Here is a 22042-nt window from a genome sequence, read left to right as displayed (position 1 = left end):
ATATAAATATATCACACATCAAGCTATAGTAACTACTCTGTCTCTATATAAATATATCAAACATCAAGCTATAGTAACTACTCTGTCTCTATATAAATATATCACACATTAAGCTATAGTAACTACTCTGTCTCTATATAAATATATCACACATCAAGCTATAGTAACTACTCTGTCTCTACTCTATATAAATATATCACACATCAAGCTATAGTAACTACTCTGTCTCTACTCTATATAAATATATCACACATCAAGCTATAGTAACTACTCTGTCTCTATATAAATATATCAAACATCAAGCTATAGTAACTACTCTGTCTCTATATAAATATATCACACATCAAGCTATAGTAACTACTCTGTCTCTACTCTATATAAATATATCACACATCAAGCTATAGTAACTACTCCGTCTCTACTCTATATAAATATATCACACATCAAGCTATAGTAACTACTCTGTCTCTATGTAAATATATCACACATCAAGCTATAGTAACTACTCTGTCTCTATGTAAATATATCACACATCAAGCTATAGTAACTACTCAGTCTCTACTCTATATAAATATATCACACATCAAGCTACAGTAACTACTCAGTCTCTACTCTATATAAATATATCACACATCAAGCTATAGTAACTACTCTGTCTCTACTATATATAAATATATCACACATCAAGCTATAGTAACTACTCTGTCTCTATATAAATATATCACACATCAAGCTATAGTAACTACTCTGTCTCTATATAAATATATCACACATCAAGCTATAGTAACTACTCTGTCTCTACTCTATATAAATATATCACACATCAAGCTATAGTAACTACTCAGTCTCTACTCTATATAAATATATCACACATCAAGCTATAGTAACTACTCAGTCTCTACTCTATATAAATATATCACACATCAAGCTATAGTAACTACTCTGTCTCTATATAAATATATCTATAGTAATGATATAGTAACTACTCTGTCTCTACTCTATATAAATATATCTATAGTAATGATATAGTAACTACTCAGTCTCTACTCTATATAAATATATCACACATCAAGCTATAGTAACTACTCTGTCTCTACTATATATAAATATATCACACATCAAGCTATAGTAACTACTCAGTCTCTACTCTATATAAATATATCACACATCAAGCTACAGTAACTACTCAGTCTCTACTCTATATAAATATATCACACATCAAGCTATAGTAACTACTCTGTCTCTATATAAATATATCACACATCAAGCTATAGTAACTACTCTGTCTCTATATAAATATATCACACATCAAGCTATAGTAACTACTCTGTCTCTATATAAATATATCACACATCAAGCTATAGTAACTACTCTGTCTCTACTCTATATAAATATATCACACATCAAGCTATAGTAACTACTCTGTCTCTACTCTATATAAATATATCTATAGTAATAATATAGTAACTACTCTGTCTCTACTCTATATAAATATATCTATAGTAATGATATAGTAACTCCTCTGTCTCTTCTCTATATAAATAGATATTTAATTGAGAGAGGGGTCTGCTGTCTCTATATAAATATATCTATAGTAATGATATAGTAACTCCTCTGTCTCTTCTCTATATAAATAGATATTTCATTGAGAGAGGGGTCTGCTGTCTCTATATAAATATATCTATAGTAATGATATAGTAACTACTCTGTCTCTACTCTATATAAATATATCTATAGTAATGATATAGTAACTCCTCTGTCTCTTCTCTATATAAATAGATATTTCATTGAGAGAGGGGTCTGCTGTCTCTATATAAATAGATATTTCATTGAGAGAGGGGTCTGCTGTCTCTATATAAATAGATATTTCATTGAGAGAGGGGTCTGCTGTCTCTATATAAATAGATATTTCATTGAGAGAGGGGTCTGCTGTATCATGCTGATTAACTTCCTGGTTTGTATAAAGGGATCATTTGTCAGACATGTCAGCGCTGTTACATGGGGTCATATCTTAGAGATGAGAGCTCTGAAAACACAGCCATAAAACAGTGAAGCTAGGACCCGAAACGCAGAGTACCTCTTGAAATACTACCGGACTGAATTACCACTTCCTCTCTGCTGCTTTCATGTTGGTATCTGCATGGCAACTAGGTATCTGCATGGCAACTAGGTATCTGCATGGCAACTAGGTATCTGCATGGCAACTAGGAATGCTTTTCGTTTTTATGGTTTCGCCCACACAACCATTGACTTAAAAACACACAAGGAGGAGTTGGAGGGGGTTGAGCTAGCCTGGACCCAGATCTGTTGGTGCAGTCTAGCCTGGACCCAGATCTGTTGGTGCAGTCTAGCCTGGACCCAGATCTGTTGGTGCAGTCTAGCCTGGACCCAGATCTGTTGGTGCCATCTAGCCTGGACCCAGATCTGTTGGTGCAGTCTAGCCTGGACCCAGATCTGTTGGTGCAGTCTAGCCTGGACCCAGCTCTGTTGGTGCAGTCTAGCCTGGACCCAGATCTGTTGGTGCAGTCTAGCCTGGACCCAGCTCTGTTGGTGCAGTCTAGCCTGGACCCAGATCTGTTGGTGCAGTCTAGCCTAGACCCAGATCTGTTGGTGCAGTCTAGCCTGGACCCAGATCTGTTGGTGCAGTCTAGCCTGGACCCAGATCTGTTGGTGCAGTCTAGCCTGGACCCAGATCTGTTGGTGCAGTCTAGCCTGGACCCAGATCTGTTGGTGCAGTCTAGCCTGAACCCAGATCTGTTGGCGCAGTCTAGCCTGAACCCAGATCTGTTGGCGCAGTCTAGCCTGGACCCAGATCTGTTGGCGCAGTCTAGCCTGGACCCAGATCTGTTGGCGCAGTCTAGCCTGAACCCAGATCTGTTGGCGCAGTCTAGCCTGGACCCAGATCTGTTGGCGCAGTCTAGCCTGGACCCAGATCTGTTGGCGCAGTCTAGCCTGGACCCAGATCTGTTGGTGCAGTCTAGCCTGGACCCAGATCTGTTGGCGCTGTCTACTCCTATCTATGGACACCGTGACGCCAAACATGACCATGGGAGTTGGCTACACAACAACAGAACTGGGTTTGCACAAGCCCACTCGGGCACAACAAGGGTTACATGTTTCTGTGAGTAAAGTGTAAAACGTATAGGTTCTTAACAGGGTTGGGGTCAATTCCATTTAAATTCATTGGAATTAACCCTGTCCTTAAGCTAGGGCCCTAACCCTGTCCTTAAGATAGGGCCCTAACCCTGTCCTTAAGCTAGGGCCCTAACCCTGTCCTTAAGCTAGGGCCCTAACCCTGTCCTTAAGCTAGGGCCCTAACCCTGTCCTTAAGCTAGGGCCCTAACCCTGTCCTTAAGCTAGGGCCCTAACCCTGTCCTTAAGATAGGGCCCTAACCCTGTCCTTAAGATAGGGCCCTAACCCTGTCCTTAAGATAGGGCCCTAACCCTGTCCTTAAGATAGGGCCCTAACCCTGTCCTTAAGCTAGGGCCCTAACCCTGTCCTTAAGCTAGGGCCCTAACCCTGTCCTTAAGCTAGGGCCCTAACCCTGTCCTTAAGCTAGGGCCCTAACCCTGTCCTTAAGCTAGGGCCCTAACCCGGTCCTTAAGATAGGGCCCTAACCCGGTCCTTAAAATACGGCCCTAACCCTTAAGATCGGGCCCTAACTCTGTCCTTAAGATAGGGCCCTAACCCTGTCCTTAAGCTAGGGCCCTAACCATGTCCTTAAGATCGGGCCCTAACCCTGTCCTTAAGATAGGGCCCTAACCCTGTCCTTAAGATAGGGCCCTAACCCTGTCCTTATGATAGGGCCCTAACCCTGTCCTTATGATAGGGCCCTAACCCTGTCCTTAAACTAGGGCCCTAACCATGTCCTTAAGATCGGGCCCTAACCCTGTCCCTAACCATTAAGATAGGGCCCTAACCATGTCCTTAAGATAGGGCCCTGTCGGAACCCTGTCTTTAAGATAGGGCCCTAACCCTGTCCTTAAAATAGGGCCCTAGGCGTAAGGTAGTGGTTAACAGTGCTGTGGTGTCTGGGTGTGATGAAGCTGCATAGCAGAGGGTGAATGCTGTAGTTTAGTGCTGTGCTGCATGCCATAATCTGTAGTTTAGTCCTGCATGCCATAATCTGTAGTTTAGTCCTGCATGCCATAATCTGTAGTTTAGTGCTGTGCTGCGTGCCATAATCTGTAGTTTAGTGCTGCATGCCATAATCTGTAGTTTAGTGCTGTGCTGCGTGCCATAATCTGTAGTTTAGTGCTGTGCTGCGTGCCATAATCTGTAGTTTAGTGCTGTGCTGCGTGCCATAATCTGTAGTTTAGTGCTGTGCTGCGTGCCATAATCTGTAGTTTAGTGCTGTGCTGCGTGCCATAATCTGTAGTTTAGTGCAGCATGCCATAATCTGTAGTTTAGTGCTGCGATGTGTGCCATAATCTGTAGTTTAGTGCTGCATGCCATAATCTGTAGTTTAGTGCTATAAAACATGCCATAAAATGTACCTCATAAGGAGAGTGATACTGAGGACACTGATAGCTATAAGAGGCCTGGAGAGAACACCACATATTTACAGATACTGAGGACACTGATAGCTATAAGAGGTCTGGAGAGAACACTACATATTTACAGATACTGAGGACACTGATAGCTATAAGAGGCCTGGAGAGAACACCACATATTTACAGATACTGAGGACACTGATAGCTATAAGAGGCCTGGAGAGAACACCACATATTTACAGATACTGAGGACACTGATAGTTATAAGAGGCCTGGAGAGAACACCACATATTTACAGATACTGAGGACACTGATAGCTATAAGAGGCCTGGAGAGAACACCACATATTTACAGATACTGAGGAAACTGATAGTTATAAGAGGCCTGGAGAGAACACCACATATTTACAGATACTGAGGACACTGATAGCTATAAGAGGTCTGGAGAGACCACCACATATTTACAGATACATGTGAGGGAACTGCATAGCTATGAGGACACTGATAGCTATAAGAGGCCTGGAGAAAACACCACATATTTACAGATACTGAGGACACTGATAGCTATAAGAGGTCTGGAGAAATTGAAAGAGTTCAGATACAAAAGATAAACAAATACATAACAGGATAAAATAAACAGTAAAAAATGAAATTAAAATAATGTTTTAAGGCTTCCTGGTAACATGAAAGGACTCCAATCGACCAAAACATCCTAATAACGTTCCCCTGCAACATAAAGAGCTGGTTTCCTGGACCAAGATGAGGACCTATTTAAGATCATGACCTTTAGAGAATCTCCATTAAAAAGTATGTTTTAGTGGAGGAAGAGGCTTCATCCGCGTGTAGGAAACTGGCACATAGCAAGACACATAGACATGACCCTCACACACGGTATTAAACCATGTTCTACTCAGTGGCACATAGCAAGACACATAGACATGACCCTCACACACGGTATTAAACCATGTTCTACTCAGTGGCACATAGACATGACCCTCACACACGGTATTAAACCATGTTCTACTCAGTGACACATAACAAGACACATAGACCATGTTCTACCCACATCACACACGGTATTAAACCATGTTCTACTCAGTGGCACATAGACAAGACACATAGACATGACCCTCACACACGGTATTAAACCATGTTCTACTCAGTGGCACATAGACATGACCCTCACACACGGTATTAAACCATGTTCTACTCAGTGGCACATAGACATGACCCTCACATAGACATGACCCTCACACACGGTATTAAACCATGTTCTACTCAGTGGGGAAGTTGATGTCCTCTCCAGTTGGGACCAAACCATTTCGATTCAGTCAATTCAGAAAGTAAACAACACTTGAATTCCATTTTTTTTAAAACATTTTTAAATTTTATTTTAACCTCGATTGAAAAGTATTCAAGGTCATTGTAATTTCTGTGTACTTCCTGTATTGATCTGGAATTGATAACGGAATTGAGTCAGCTCAATTGTCAGCTCTCGATACCCATCCCTGAGGTTCTCCTCACCAGTAGAGACATGAGGAACTTGTGCAGATAGACATCTGGATGCAGCCCAGCCTCATGGTAACCTTCCCTCCACCTTGGAGGTGTCTGAGTAACCCTCTCCCTCCGTAGCGCTGGGATACAGGGACATCTGAAAGCTGAACACCTCCTCGCCCACCATGGAGACGGCCTACAGGATCACACCGGGACAGTACAGTATGACGATGATACAGTCTCTCCCTTGTAAATTAAAACAGACCACATTACTACAAACTACCTCTTCAGCTCACTAACGATGTGTGTAATAACAGAACACGGTGTTGGCCAATGGTCTGAACTAAGCAGGTAGACTAGTGGTTAGAGTGGAGGGGTGGCGGGGTAGACTAGTGGTTAGAGTGGAGGGACGGCAGGGGTAGACTAGTGGTTAGAGTGGAGGGGTGGCGGGGTAGACTAGTGGTTAGAGTGGAGGGGTGGCGGGGTAGACTAGTGGTTAGAGTGGAGGGGTGGCCTAGGGTTAGAGTGGAGGGTGGCGGGGTAGACTAGTGGTTAGAGTGGAGGGGCGGCGGGGTAGCCTAGTGGTTAGAGTGGAGTGGCGGCAGGGTAGCCTAGTGGTTAGAGTGGAGGGGTGGCGGGGTAGACTAGTGGTTAGAGTGGAGGGACGGCAGGGTAGCCTAGTGGTTAGAGTGGAGGGACGGCAGGGTAGCCTAGTGGTTAGAGTGGAGGGACGGCAGGGTAGCCTAGTGGTTAGAGTGGAGGGACACAGGGTAGCCTAGTGGTTAGAGTGGAGGGGCGGCAGGTAGACTAGTGGTTAGAGTGGAGGGACGGCAGGGTAGACTAGTGGTTAGAGTGGAGGGCGGCAGGGTAGACTAGTGGTTAGAGTGGAGGGGTGGCGGGGTAGACTAGTGGTTAGAGTGGAGTGGCGGCAGGGTAGCCTAGTGGTTAGAGTGGAGGGGCGGCAGGGTAGTCTAGTGGTTAGAGTGGAGGGACGGCAGGTAGACTAGTGGTTAGAGTGGAGGGGCGGCAGGGTAGCCTAGTGGATAGAGTGGAGGGGCGGCAGGGTAGCCTAGTGGTTAGAGTGGAGGGACGGCAGGGTAGCCTAGTGTTTAGAGTGGAGGGACACAGGGTAGCCTCGTGGTTAGAGTGGAGGGGCGGCAGGTAGACTAGTGGTTTTAGTGGAGGGACGGCAGGGTAGCCTAGTGGTTAGAGTGGAGGGGCGGCAGGGTAGCCTAGTGGTTAGAGTGGAGGGACGGCAGGGTAGCCTAGTGGTTAGAGTGGAGGGACGGCAGGGTAGCCTAGTGGTTAGAGTGGAGGGGCGGCAGGGTAGCCTAGTGGTTAGAGTGGAGGGACGGCAGGGTAGACTAGTGGTTAGAGTGGAGGGGCGGCAGGGTAGCCTAGTGGTTAGAGTGGAGGGGCGGCAGGGTAGCCTAGTGGTTAGAGTGGAGGGACGGCAGGGTAGCCTAGTGGTTAGAGTGGAGGGACAGCAGGGTAGCCTAGTGGTTAGAGTGGAGGGGCAGGCAGGCAGACTAGTGGTTAGAGTGGAGGGGCGGCAGGGTAGCCTAGTATGGTTAGAGTGGAGCCTAGTGGTTAGAGTGGAGGGCAGGTAGACTAGGTAGACTAGTGGTTAGACAAACCAAAAAAGTGGAGGGACGGACAGGGTAGCCTAGTGGTTAGAGTGGAGGGGGGTCGGCAGGGTAGCCTAGTGGTTAGAGTGGAGGGACACAGGGTAGCCTCAGTGGTTAGAGTGGAGGGGACGGCAGGGTAGCCTAGTGGTTAGAGTGGAGGGACGGCAGGGTAGCCTAGTGGTTAGAGTGGAGGGGCGGCAGGGTAGCCTAGTGGATAGAGTGGAGGGACACAGGGTAGACTAGTGGTTAGAGTGGAGGGGTGGCAGGGTAGCCTAGTGGTTAGAGTGGAGGGGCGGCAGGGTAGCCTAGTGGTTAGAGTGGAGGGGCGGTTCAGGGTAGCCTAGTGGTTAGAGTGGAGGGGCGGCAGGGCAGCCTAGTGGTAGAGTGGAGGGGCGGCAGGGTAGCCTAGTGGTTAGAGTGGAGGGGCGGCAGGGTAGCCTAGTGGAGAGTGGAGGGACACAGGGTAGACTCGTGGTTAGAGTGGAGGGGCGGCAGGGTAGCCTAGTGGTTAGAGTGGAGGGGCGGCAGGGTAGCCTAGTGGTTAGAGTGGAGGGGCGGCAGGGTAGACTAGTGGTTAGAGTGGAGGGGCGGCAGGGTAGACTAGTGGTTAGAGTGGAGGGACACAGGGTAGACTAGTGGTTAGAGCGTTGGACTAGTAACCGGAAGGCTGCAAGTTCAAACCCCTGAACTGACAAGGTACAAATCTGTCGTTCTGCCCCTGAACAGGCAGTTAACCCACTGTTCCCAGGCAGTCATTGAAAATAAGAATTTGTTCTTAACTGACTTGCCTAGTAAAATAAAGGTACAAAAATATATATATAAAAATAGTACCTAAACAAACCAAAAAAAGTAGAGTTAACTGAGACAGGACCAATGCAATAATCAATCAATACATGTTTTTTTTTTTTAAATCACCTTTTTGTGGATGGTTTTGGGGTCGACATCCAGCACCACTATGTCCCTGAGCCTGGCGAACACCATTGTCTCTTTGGCCTGGACCAGCACCGACCCATCAATACCTGACGACAGATCAGTCAAGACCACAGGTAGTACACAGTTAATACACAGTTAATACACTGTTCATACAGTTAATACACTGTTAATACACTGTTCATACACTGTTCATACACTGTTCATACACTGTTCATACACTGTTATACACTATGGTCATAACAGAGTTCATACACTTTAATACATGTGTTCAACATACAGTTATAAGCAGTTCATACACAGAGATTCATACACTTTCATACATGTTAATACACTGTTCATACACTGTTCAGACACTGTTAATACACAGTTTTAATGGCACATGTTCATACACACTTCAGTACACTGTGGTACAGAACAGTTAATACACTAGTCTTACAATGGCCATGTGGTGCCCAACATACACACAGTGTAAATCACATGCAGAGATAACAGAAATAATACGTCTTTAATGGACATGTTCCCAAAACTGGATATGTAAGTTTATAGAAGCAGCATAAACCCCCCATCACACACAAAAAATATAGTAAAAAGTCTCCTTTCAGATGATTGGTCACATCTTACCTTGTATTGTGATGTCAGAACAGATAATTAGTCTTTAATGCCGGTCATCACACACCTCCACACGGAATGAACCCAGTTCAGCAGACAGTTTGAAGGTGACCAACATTGCTGTCTGTTGGTCCTTTAATACACTTTAATGGAGGGTGACATACACTAAATAGACAGTTAAGAACAGAGTAATACTAGTCTTTAATGGCCATGTGGTGCCCAACATACACTACATATAGTACAGTATGGTACAGAACAGTATATTATAGTATGGTACAGAACAGAGTGTAATACTAGTCTTTAATGGCCATGTGGTGCCCAACATACACTACATATAGTACAGAGTGGTACAGAACAGTATATTATAGTATGGTACAGAACAGTATATTATAGTATGGTACAGAACAGTATATTATAGTATGGTACAGAACAGAGTTAATACTAGTCTTTAATGGCCATGTGGTGCCCAACATACACTACATATAGTACAGAGTGGTACAGAACAGTATATTATAGTATGGTACAGAACAGAGTGTAATACTAGTCTTTAATGGCCATGTGGTGCCCAACATACACTACATATAGTACAGAATGGTACAGAACAGAGTTAATACTAGTCTTTAATGGCCATGTGGTGCCCAACATACACTACATATAGTACAGAATGGTACAGAACAGAGTTAATACTAGTCTTTAATGGCCATGTGGTGCCCAACATACACTACATATAGTACAGAATGGTACAGAACAGAGTTAATACTAGTCTTTAATGGCCATGTGGTGCCCAACATACACTACATATAGTACAGAATGGTACAGAACAGTATATTATAGTATGGTACAGAACAGAATATTAGTCTTTAATGGCCATGTGGTACCCAACAGTATATTATAGTATGGTACAGAACAGAGTTAATACTAGTCTTTAATGGCCATGTGGTGCCCAACATACACTACATATAGTACAGAATGGTACAGAACAGAGTGTAATACTAGTCTTTAATGGCCATGTGGTGCCCAACATACACTACATATAGTACAGAGTGGTACAGAACAGTATATTATAGTATGGTACAGAACAGAGTGTAATACTAGTCTTTAATGGCCATGTGGTGCCCAACATACACTAAATATAGTACAGTATACTATAGTTTGGTATATTACATACACTAAATATAGTACAGTATGGTACAGAACAGTATATTATAGTATGGTACAGAACAGAGTGTAATACTAGTCTTTAATGGCCATGTGGTGCCCAACATACACTAAATATAGTACAGTATACATACATAGTTTTAATGGTATATTACATATAAATATAGTACAGTATACTATAGTATTTTGGTATATTACATACACTAAATATAGTACAGTATACAGTATATTATAGTATGGTACAGAACAGTATGGTACATAGTACAGAGTTATTATAGTACATTAAAGTATTTAATGGCCATATAATATGGTAAAGTATATTACATACACTAAATATAGTATAGTATAGGGTATATTTTGTATATTACATACTTAAATATAGTACAGTATGGTGTATTATAGTACATTAAAGTATGTAAATTATAGTATATTACGGTAAAGTATAGTATGGTATATTATAGTAGGGTATAGTATAGTATGGTATATTATATACATTATGGTATATTATAGTATATTATTGTATATTATAGTATATTACCGTATATTATAGTATATTACTATGTATATTATATACAGTATGGTATATTATAGTATACATATTATAGTATATTATAGTATATTATATATATTATAGTATATTACAGTATATTATGGTATAGTATAGCATGGTATATTATAGTATAGTAAATTAGAGAACAGTACATTATATTGTAGTATATTAAAGTATAGTATATTATAGTATAGCATAATGTATACCTGTCTTCCCCTGTCCAGCCTTCTCCACCTGTTTCTTGGCCTCTCTGTCCTTGGAGGCTGTCAGCTCCTGGGGTACGGCTGTGTTCAGATAGTTGATGGTGGAGAGGAGCGCTTTGGTGTGGAGGAGAAAGTCTAGAGACGACAACTCCACCTGGAGATACAACCATTCATGTTAAATACTGTACCAATACATATTAATACGTAATCAATACAACTAGAACGACTGAGACACATCAATACAGATACCTACTACTAGAATCCTATTAGAACTACATCAATACAGATACCTACTTCTAGGATCCCACTAGAACTACATCAATACAGATACCTACTACTAGAATCCCACTAGAACTACATCAATACAGATACCTACTACTAGGATCCCACTAGAACTACATCAATACAGATACCTACTACTAGGATCCCACTAGAACTACATCAATACAGATACCTACTACTAGGATCCCACTAGAACTACATCAATACAGATACCTACTACTAGGATCCCACTAGAACTACATCAATACAGATACCTACTACTAGGATCCCACTAGAACTACATCAATACAGATACCTACTACTAGGATCCCACTAGAACTACATCAATACAGATACCTACTACTAGGATCCCACTAGAACTACATCAATACAGATACCTACTAGGATCCCACTAGAACTACATCAATACAGATACCTACTACTAGGATCCTACTAGAACTACATCAATACAGATACCTACTACTAGGATCCCACTAGAACTACATCAATACAGATACCTACTACTAGGATCCCACTAGAACTACATCAATACAGATACCTACTACTAGGATCCCACTAGAACTACATCAATACAGATACCTACTACTAGGATCCCACTAGAACTACATCAATACAGATACCTACTACTAGGATCCCACTAGAACTACATCAATACAGATACCTACTACTAGGATCCCACTAGAACTACATCAATACAGATACCTACTACTAGGATCCCACTAGAACTACATCAATACAGATACCTACTACTAGGATCCCACTAGAACTACATCAATACAGATACCTACTACTAGGATCCCACTAGAACTACATCAATACAGATACCTACTACTAGGATCCCACTAGAACTACATCAATACAGATACCTACTACTAGGATCCCACTAGAACTACATCAATACAGATACCCACTACTAGAACCTACTACATCAATACAGATACCTACTACTAGGATCCCACTAGAACTACATCAATACAGATACCTATCCCACTAGAACTACATCAATACAGATACCTACTACTAGGATCCCACTAGAACTACATCAATACAGATACCTACTACTAGGATCCCACTAGAACTACATCAATACAGATACCTACTACTAGGATCCCACTAGAACTACATCAATACAGATACCTACTACTAGGATCCCACTAGAACTACATCAATACAGATACCTACTACTAGGATCCCACTAGAACTACATCAATACAGATACCTACTACTAGGATCCCACTAGAACTACATCAATACAGATACCTACTACTAGGATCCCACTAGAACTACATCAATACAGATACCTACTACTAGGATCCCACTAGAACTACATCAATACAGATACCTACTACCTACTAGGATCCCACTATGATCCTACTACACTACCGAGTCTAACTACTACTATGAACTACATCAATACAGATACCTACTACTAGGATCCCACTACAGAACTACACTACAACTAATACAGATACCTACTTCTAGGATCTACTAGGATCCTACTCTACTAGAACTACATCAATACAGTCCTAACTACTACTAGGATCCTACTACAACTACATCAATACAGATACCTACTACTAGGATCCTACTCTAGAACTACTACAGATCCTACTCTAGGGTCCCACTACTACTACATCCTATCAGATAACTACTACTAGGATCCTACTCTAGGGTCTAACTACTACTAGGATCCTACTCTAGGGTCTAACTACTACTAGGATCCTACTGGGGACATACTGCTATCCCACAATCCTAATACTAGAACTACCGAGTCTAACTACTACTAGGATCCTACTACAACTACCAAGTCTAACTACTACTAGGATCCTACTCTAGGGTCTAACTACTACTAGGATCCTAAGGGTCTAACTACTATATCCTACTGGGGACATACAGCTGATGCCACAATCCTAATACTACAATGACTCTCCTGGAACTGTTTATTAACATGAGCATATCATGGGAGACGTGTATTAATATTTTTTTAAAGGAAGATTCAGAAAATGATATCCTATATATATTTTATCCAGCAAACCTGTGGCCTTTCATCCAACATCCATACCATAATGACTTGATATCAACCTGGCAACAAGATCATCACGTCTATTCAGGGATCACTGCACAGTGTGTGAGGCCATGAGAGAGAGCGGGAGAGAGAGTATGTGTGTGTGTGAGAGTGTATGTGTGTGTGTGAGAGTGTATGTGTGAGAGTGTATGTGTGTGTGTGAGTGTATGTGTGAGAGTGTGATGTGTGTGTGAGTGTGAGTGTGAGTGTGAGTGTGTGAGTGTGTGTGTGTGTGTGTGTGTGTGTGTGTGTGTGTGTGTGTGTGTGTGTGTGTGTGTGTGTGTGTCCAAGGCAAAAAATGCATGACTAAGGTCTCTGACAAACACCTATAACCTTTTCTCAGCCCTCAACAAAACACCAGTAACCTTCTCAGCCACCACACTAAAACGGAGCTGTAAAACAGGACTGGAAAGTGATTAACCTATGTCATTAAGATTATTATGGATTTCTGTTTTTCTCACGTTGGTTCTGAAATAGCTGAGTGAAAACCAGACGTGTGCCAACACAAAGACTAGTATTGATTCAAAAACCTCTATTTTTGTTTTTTAAGGCAGAGCTTAAACAACTTCAACCCAACTGTGTAACTCCCTCTGCAGCAATTTGACACACCAAGGACTGAATTCTAGGAGGACTGATTAGAACTGAGACTAAGGACTGAATTCTAGGAGGACTGAGTAGAACTGAGACGAAGGACTGAATTCTAGGAGGACTGATTAGAACTGAGACTAAGGACTGAATTCTAGGAGGACTGATTAGAACTGAGACTAAGGACTGAATCCTAGGAGGACTGATTAGAACTGAGACTAAGGACTGAATTCTAGGAGGACTCATTAGAACTGAGACTAAGGACCCTGCTCTCACTCTAAATGCTCTCACTCCATCCTCTATAGATGTATAGCTGGGTAACCAATGAGAGGGCAGCTTCCTGGAAAGGACCCTGCTCTCACTCCATCCTTTGTAGATCTATAGCTGGGTAACCAACGAGAGGGCAGTTTCCTGGAAAGGACCCTGCTCTCACTCCATCCTCTGTAGATCTATGAGAGGCAGCTTCCTGGAGCTGGGTAACCAATGAGAGGGCAGCTTCCTGGAAAGGACCCTGCTCTCACTCCATCCTCTGTAAATCTATAGCTGGGTAACCAATGAGAGGGCAGCTTCCTGCTCTTAGAAAGCACCATAAAGAGTCGTTGAGGAAGTGGTTAACATAGAACTGGCTCTATACAAATACTGTGGTTAACATAGAACTGGCTCTATACAAATACTGTGGTTAACATAGAACTGGCTCTATACAAATACTGTGGTTAACATAGAACTGGCTCTATACAAATACTGTGGTTAACATAGAACTGGCTCTATACAAATACTGTGGTTAGCATAGAACTGGCTCTATACAAATACTGTGGTTAACATAGAACTGGCTCTATACAAATACTGTGGTTAACATAGAACTGGCTCTATACAAATACTGTGGTTAACATAGAACTGGCTCTATACAAATACTGTGGTTAACATAGAACTGGCTCTATACAAATACTGTGGTTAACATAGAACTGGCCCTATACAAATACTGTGGATAACATAGAACTGGCCCTATACAAATACTGTGGTTAACATAGAACTGGCTCTATACAAATACTGTGGTTAACATAGAACTGGCCCTATACAAATACTGTGGTTAACATAGAACTGGCTCTATACAAATACTGTGGTTAACATAGAACTGGCCCTATACAAATACTGTGGTTAACATAGAACTGGCTCTATACAAATACTGTGGTTAACATAGAACTGGCTCTATACAAATACTGTGGTTAACATAGAACTGGCTCTATACAAATAGTGTGGATAACATAGAACTGGCTCTATACAAATACTGTGGATAACATAGAACTGGCTCTATACAAATACTGTGGTTAACATAGAACTGGCTCTATACAAATACTGTGGTTAACATAGAACTGGCTCTATACAAATACTGTGGTTAACATAGAACTGGCTCTATACAAATATTGTGGTTAACATAGAACTGGCTCTATAGAAATACTGTGGTTAACATAGAACTAGCTCTATAGAAATACTGTGGTTAACATAGAACTAGAACTGGCTCTATACTGTGGTTAACATAGAACTGGCTCTATACAAATACTGTGGAGCAAAACAAAACGTGGTGACGAGGAGATGTGTTAGGGGGACGGGGACGGGGGACAAAATACCTTCGCAATAAGAAATCAGCGGTTACCTAGGTTACTCAGAAAAAAGAGAAGAAGAAAAAACCACTACCAATTCATATCACATACCTTCAGGTTTTGCTCAGTGTTGTCAAACGTTGTCTGGAAATTAGGCCCGTTGATATCAGCCTGTAGGAAGGGATAGGATGTCGTTAATTCCCACAAACACTTCCTGCTCTGGAAAACGACCGCTTAGCTCATATAAGATTTCCATAGAAAGAGAGACCCAACGATACAAATATTGGGATTTTTCTTTCTAAAATAAGATATCGTGCTTGTGAACTTGGGCAAAATGCAAAATAGTGAGTGAGTGAGTATGAGTGAGTGAGTGAGTATGAGTGAGTGAGTGAGAATGAGAGAGTGAGTGAGTGAGAATGAGAGAGTGAGTGAGTGAGAATGAGAGAGTGAGTGAGTGAGAATGAGAGAGTGAGTGAGTGAGAATGAGTGAGTGAGTGAGTGAGTGAGAGAGTGAGTGAGTGAGTGAGTGAGTGAGTGAGTGAGTGAGTGAGTGAGTGAGTGAGTGAGTGAGTGAGTGGTGAGTGGTGGTGAGTGGTGGTGAGTGAGTGGTGGTGAGTGAGTGGTGAGTGGTGAGTGAGTGAGTGAGTGAGAGAGTGGTGAGTGAGTGAGTGAGTGAGTGAGTGAGTGAGTGAGTGAGTGAGTGAGTAGATATCGATTTGAGACCAACAGAAGGAGTGAATGGACAAAAGGACCCCAGTGAGTAAAAGTCCACTTACTTTGGTGTACTCCACTTTGAGCAGGTCTGAGCCGTGTTTGTCTGAGGAGCTGATCAGGTGCAGAGGCTGGTTGTTGGAGTCTGGAAATGAACATCATTCATTACTAATCATGTCTGAAGATGCCCATCCCTGTTATAGAGGGGTTAGAATCAGTTGGACGTTGACATGTACATAAATAATAGCGATTTCCTGTTTATAGACATCCCACGGCTCAGTCTACATCCTACATGGGCTGCTACTACCATTTCTGTGGAGGACTTAATCCCAGATACAGTCTCTACATTTACATTACATTTAAGTAATTTAGCAGACGCTCTTATCCAGAGCGACTTACAAATTGGTGCATACACCTTATGACATCCAGTGGAACAGCCACTTTACAATAGTGCATCTAAATCTTTTTAGGGGGGGGTCCTACTGTACCTCTGATCTCACAGTAGTCCAGGCCTACTTTACAGAGGTGAGGGTGAGGTCATAGGTCAGGGGTTAGTTAGTTCGAGTTACTGGTACCTCGTATCTCACAGTAGTCCAGGCCTACTTTACGGAGGTAGGAGGTGATGGTGAGGTCATAGGTTCTCATCTTGCCCTCTGCTCCCAGCTGAGACACACTGAGGGCTAACAGCGTGTTCTCCTGGTCAGCCTGACGCGTCAACTCCAACAGCACCTGGAGAACGTCAGCAAAAACACACCTCGATAACATGGTAACGCTTTAGACAGTGGTCCTGTGTAGCATAGCGCTTTAGACAGTGGTCCTGTGTAGCATAGCTGACAGTGGTCCTGTGTAGCCGCTTAGACAGTGGTCCTGTGTAGCATAGCTGACAGTGGTCCTGTGTAGCATAGCGCTATAGACAGTGGTCCTGTGTAGCATAGCGCTTTAGACAGTGGTCCTGTGTAGCATAGCGCTTTAGACAGTGGTCCTGTGTAGCATAGCGCTTTAGACAGTGGTCCTGTGTAGCATAGCGCTTTAGACAGTGGTCCTGTGTAGCATAGTGCTTTAGACAGTGGTCCTGTGTAGCATAGCGCTTAGACAGTGGTCCTGTGTAGCATAGCGCTATAGACAGTGGTCCTGTGTAGCATAGCGCTTTAGACAGTGGTCCTGTGTAGCATAGCGCTTTAGACAGTGGTCCTGTGTAGCATAGCGCTTTAGACAGTGGTCCTGTGTAGCATAGCGCTTTAGACAGTGGTCCTGTGTAGCATAGCGCTTAGAGAGTGGTCCTGTGTAGCATAGCGCTTTAGACAGTGGTCCTGTGTAGCATAGCGCTTTAGACAGTGGTCCTGTGTAGCATAGCGCTTTAGACAGTGGTCCTGTGTAGCATAGCGCTTTAGACAGTGCTCCTGTGTAGCATAGCGCTTTAGACAGTGGTCCTGTGTAGCATAGCGCTTTAGACAGTGGTCCTGTGTAGCATAGTGCTTTAGACAGTGGTCCTGTGTAGCATAGCGCTTTAGACAGTGGTCCTGTGTAGCATAGCGCTTAGACAGTGGTCCTGTGTAGCATAGTGCTTTAGACAGTGGTCCTGTGTAGCATAGCGCTATAGACAGTGGTCCTGTGTAGCATAGCGCTTTAGACAGTGGTCCTGTGTAGCATAGCGCTTTAGACAGTGGTCCTGTGTAGCATAGCGCTTTAGACAGTGGTCCTGTGTAGCATAGCGCTTTAGACAGTGGTCCTGTGTAGCATAGCGCTTTAGACAGTGGTCCTGTGTAGCATAGCGCTTTAGACAGTGGTCCTGTGTAGCATAGCGCTTTAGACAGTGGTCCTGTGTAGCATAGCGCTTTAGACAGTGGTCCTGTGTAGCATAGCGCTTTAGACAGTGGTCCTGTGTAGCATAGCGCTTTAGACAGTGGTCCTGTGTAGCATAGCGCTTTAGACAGTGGTCCTGTGTAGCATAGCGCTTTAGAAAGAGGTCCTGTGTAGCATAGCGCTTTAGACAGTGGTCCTGTGTAGCATAGCGCTTTAGACAGTGGTCCTGTGTAGCATAGCGCTTTAGACAGTGGTCCTGTGTAGCATAGCGCTTTAGACAGACAGTGGTCCTGTGTAGCATAGCGCTTTAGACAGTGGTCCTGTGTAGCATAGCAGTGGTCCTGTGTAGCATAGCGCTTTAGACAGTGGTCCTGTGTAGCATAGCGCTTTAGACAGTGGTCCTGTGTAGCATAGCGCTTTAGACAGTGGTCCTGTGTAGCATAGCGCTTTAGACAGTGGTCCTGTGTAGCATAGCGCTTTAGACAGTGGTCCTGTGTAGCATAGCGCTTTAGACAGTGGTCCTGTGTAGCATAGCGCTTTAGACAGTGGTCCTGTGTAGCATAGCGCTTTAGACAGTGGTCCTGTGTAGCACAGTGGTGGTCCTGTGTAGCATAGCGCTTTAGACAGTGGTCCTGTGTAGCATAGCGCTTTCGACAGTGGTCCTGTGTAGCATAGCGCTTTAGACAGTGGTCCTGTGTAGCATAGAGCTTTAGACAGTGGTCCTGTGTAGACAGACAGTGGTCCTGTGTAGCATAGCGCTTTAGACAGTGGTCCTGTGTATAGCATAGCGCTTTAGACAGTGGTCCTGTGTAGCATAGCGCTTTAGACAGACAGTGGTCCTGTGTAGCATAGCGCTGACAGTGGTCCTGTGTAGCATAGTGCTTTAGACAGTGGTCCTGTGTAGCATAGCGCTTTAGACAGACAGTGGTCCTGTGTAGCATAGTGCTTTAGACAGTGGTCCTGTATAGCATAGCGCTTTAGACAGTGGTCCTGTGTAGCATATTGCTTTAGACAGTGGTCCTGTGTAGCATAGCGCTTTAGACAGTGGTCCTGTGTAGCATAGCGCTGACAGTGGTCCTGTGTAGCATAGCGCTTTAGACAGACAGTGGTCCTGTGTAGCATAGCGCTTTAGACAGACAGTGGTCCTGTGTAGCATAGCGCTTTAGACAGACAGTGGTCCTGTGTAGCATAGTGATTTAGACAGTGGTCCTGTGTAGCTCGGTTAGTAGAGCATAGCAACACCAGAGTTGTGCGTTCGACTCCCACTGGGGTCATCGATAGAAAAATGTATTGCTTTGATTATGGGGTTATTTGAACATTATCGAGTATTATATATATTTTTTTTAAAACACTTCGTACCGCTTTGACTTCAAACTTGAAGTGTACGTCAGTCAGTTCCTCTATGACGGAGGGTTGGTGCTCCTCATCCACAGACATATAATATGACTCTCCATCTGAGTCTGAGGAGGAAGATAAATATATAGAGTAATATAGACTACATATAGACTACATAGAGATTACATATAGACTACATACAGACTACATACAGACTACATATAGACTACATAGAGATTACATACAGACTACATACAGACTACATATAGATTACATAGAGATTACATTAGACTACATAGAGATTACATACAGACTACATATAGACTACATAGAGATTACATACAGACTACATATAGACTACATACAGATTACATAGAGATTACATACAGACTACATACAGATTACATATAGATTACATACAGACTACATATAGTAGTCTACATTCGTCAACCATTTTGAAAAGAAGGTCGACGACATCCGATCCTCGTTTGCTAAGTCAAACGACACCGCTGGTTCTGCTCACACTGCCCTACCCTGTGCTCTGACCTCTTTCTCCCCTCTCTCTCCAGATGAAATCTCGCGTCTTGTGACGGCCGGCCGCCCAACAACCTGCCCGCTCGACCCTATCCCCTCCTCTCTTCTCCAGACCATTTCCGGAGACCTTCTCCCTTACCTCACCTCGCTCATCAACTCATCCCTGACCGCTGGCTACGTCCCTTCCGTCTTCAAGAGAGCGAGAGTTGCACCCCTTCTGAAAAAACCTACACTCGATCCCTCCGATGTCAACAACTACAGACCAGTATCCCTTCTTTCTTTTCTCTCCAAAACTCTTGAACGTGCCGTCCTTGGCCAGCTCTCCCGCTATCTCTCTCAGAATGACCTTCTTGATCCAAATCAGTCAGGTTTCAAGACTAGTCATTCAACTGAGACTGCTCTTCTCTGTATCACGGAGGCGCTCCGCACTGCTAAAGCTAACTCTCTCTCCTCTGCTCTCATCCTTCTAGACCTATCGGCTGCCTTCGATACTGTGAACCATCAGATCCTCCTCTCCACCCTCTCCGAGTTGGGCATCTCCGGCGCGGCCCACGCTGGATTGCGTCCTATCTGACAGGTCGCTCCTACCAGGTGGCGTGGCGAGAATCTGTCTCCTCACCACGCGCTCTCACCACTGGTGTCCCCCAGGGCTCTGTTCTAGGCCCTCTCCTATTCTCGCTATACACCAAGTCACTTGGCTCTGTCATAACCTCACATGGTCTCTCCTATCATTGCTATGCAGACGACACACAATTAATCTTCTCCTTTCCCAATTCTGATGACCAGGTGGCGAATCGCATCTCTGCATGTCTGGCAGACATATCCGTGTGGATGACGGATCACCACCTCAAGCTGAACCTCGGCAAGACGGAGCTGCTCTTCCTCCCGGGGAAGGACTGCCCGTTCCATGATCTCGCCATCACGGTTGACAACTCCATTGTGTCCTCCTCCCAGAGCGCTAAGAACCTTGGCGTGATCCTGGACAACACCCTGTCGTTCTCAACTAACATCAAGGCGGTGGCCCGTTCCTGTAGGTTCATGCTCTACAACATCCGCAGAGTACGACCCTGCCTCACACAGGAAGCGGCGCAGGTCCTAATCCAGGCACTTGTCATCTCCCGTCTGGATTACTGCAACTCGCTGTTGGCTGGGCTCCCTGCCTGTGCCATTAAACCCCTACAACTCATCCAGAACGCCGCAGCCCGTCTGGTGTTCAACCTTCCCAAGTTCTCTCTCACGTCACCCCGCTCCTCCGCTCTCTCCACTGGCTTCCAGTTGAAGCTCGCATCCGCTACAAGACCATGGTGCTTGCCTACGGAGCTGTGAGGGAACGGCACCTCAGTACCTCCAGGCTCTGATCAGGCCCTACACCCAAACAATGGCACTGCGTTCATCCACCTCTGGCCTGCTCGCCTCCCTACCACTGAGGAAGTACAGTTCCCGCTCAGCCCAGTCAAAACTGTTCGCTGCTCTGGCTCCCCAATGGTGGAACACACTCCCTCACGACGCCAGGACAGCGGAGTCAATCACCACCTTCCGGAGACACCTGAAACCCCACCTCTTTAAGGAATACCTAGGATAGGATAAAGTAATCCTTCTCACCCCCTTAAAAGATTTAGATGCACTATTGTAAAGTGGCTGTTCCACTGGATGTCATAAGGTGAATGCACCAATTTGTAAGTCGCTCTGGATAAGAGCGTCTGCTAAATGACTTAAATGTAATGTAAAATGTAATATAGACTACATACAGATTACATATAGACTACATAGAGATTACATACAGACTACATATAGACTACATACAGATTACATAGAGATTACATACAGACTACATATAGACTACTTAGAGATTACATACAGACTACATATAGACTACATAGAGATTACATTGACTACGTATAGACTACATACAGACTACATACAGACTAATGTAGTCTAATGTAGACTACATACAGACTACATACAGACTACATACAGACTACATACAGACTACATACAGGCTACATACAGGCTACATACAGGCTACATACAGACTACATAGAGATTACATTAGACTACATA

At 43.7% G+C, this 22042-nt stretch overlaps 1 protein-coding gene across 1 annotated transcript; it reads right to left on the bottom strand.

Annotated features, from left to right (window-relative positions):
* Positions 1–11048: 11048 nt before the first annotated feature.
* LOC127918549 (intermembrane lipid transfer protein VPS13C-like) lies at positions 11049–19645 on the bottom strand. The gene is made up of 5 exons (XM_052501854.1): positions 19472–19645; positions 16885–17038; positions 16375–16454; positions 15710–15769; positions 11049–11222 (listed from the first exon to the last, which is right to left on the bottom strand). Exons 1-5 carry the CDS (start codon positions 19547–19549, stop codon positions 11049–11051), a joined length of 546 nt encoding a protein of 181 aa, XP_052357814.1. The 5' UTR covers positions 19550–19645.
* Positions 19646–22042: the final 2397 nt, after the last annotated feature.

Source organism: Oncorhynchus keta, unplaced genomic scaffold, assembly GCF_023373465.1.
Source record: "Oncorhynchus keta strain PuntledgeMale-10-30-2019 unplaced genomic scaffold, Oket_V2 Un_contig_14485_pilon_pilon, whole genome shotgun sequence".
Lineage (NCBI taxonomy): Eukaryota > Metazoa > Chordata > Actinopteri > Salmoniformes > Salmonidae > Oncorhynchus > Oncorhynchus keta.
Note: the sequence above shows the minus strand (reverse complement) of the source record. Positions and strands in the feature narration are given on the sequence as shown.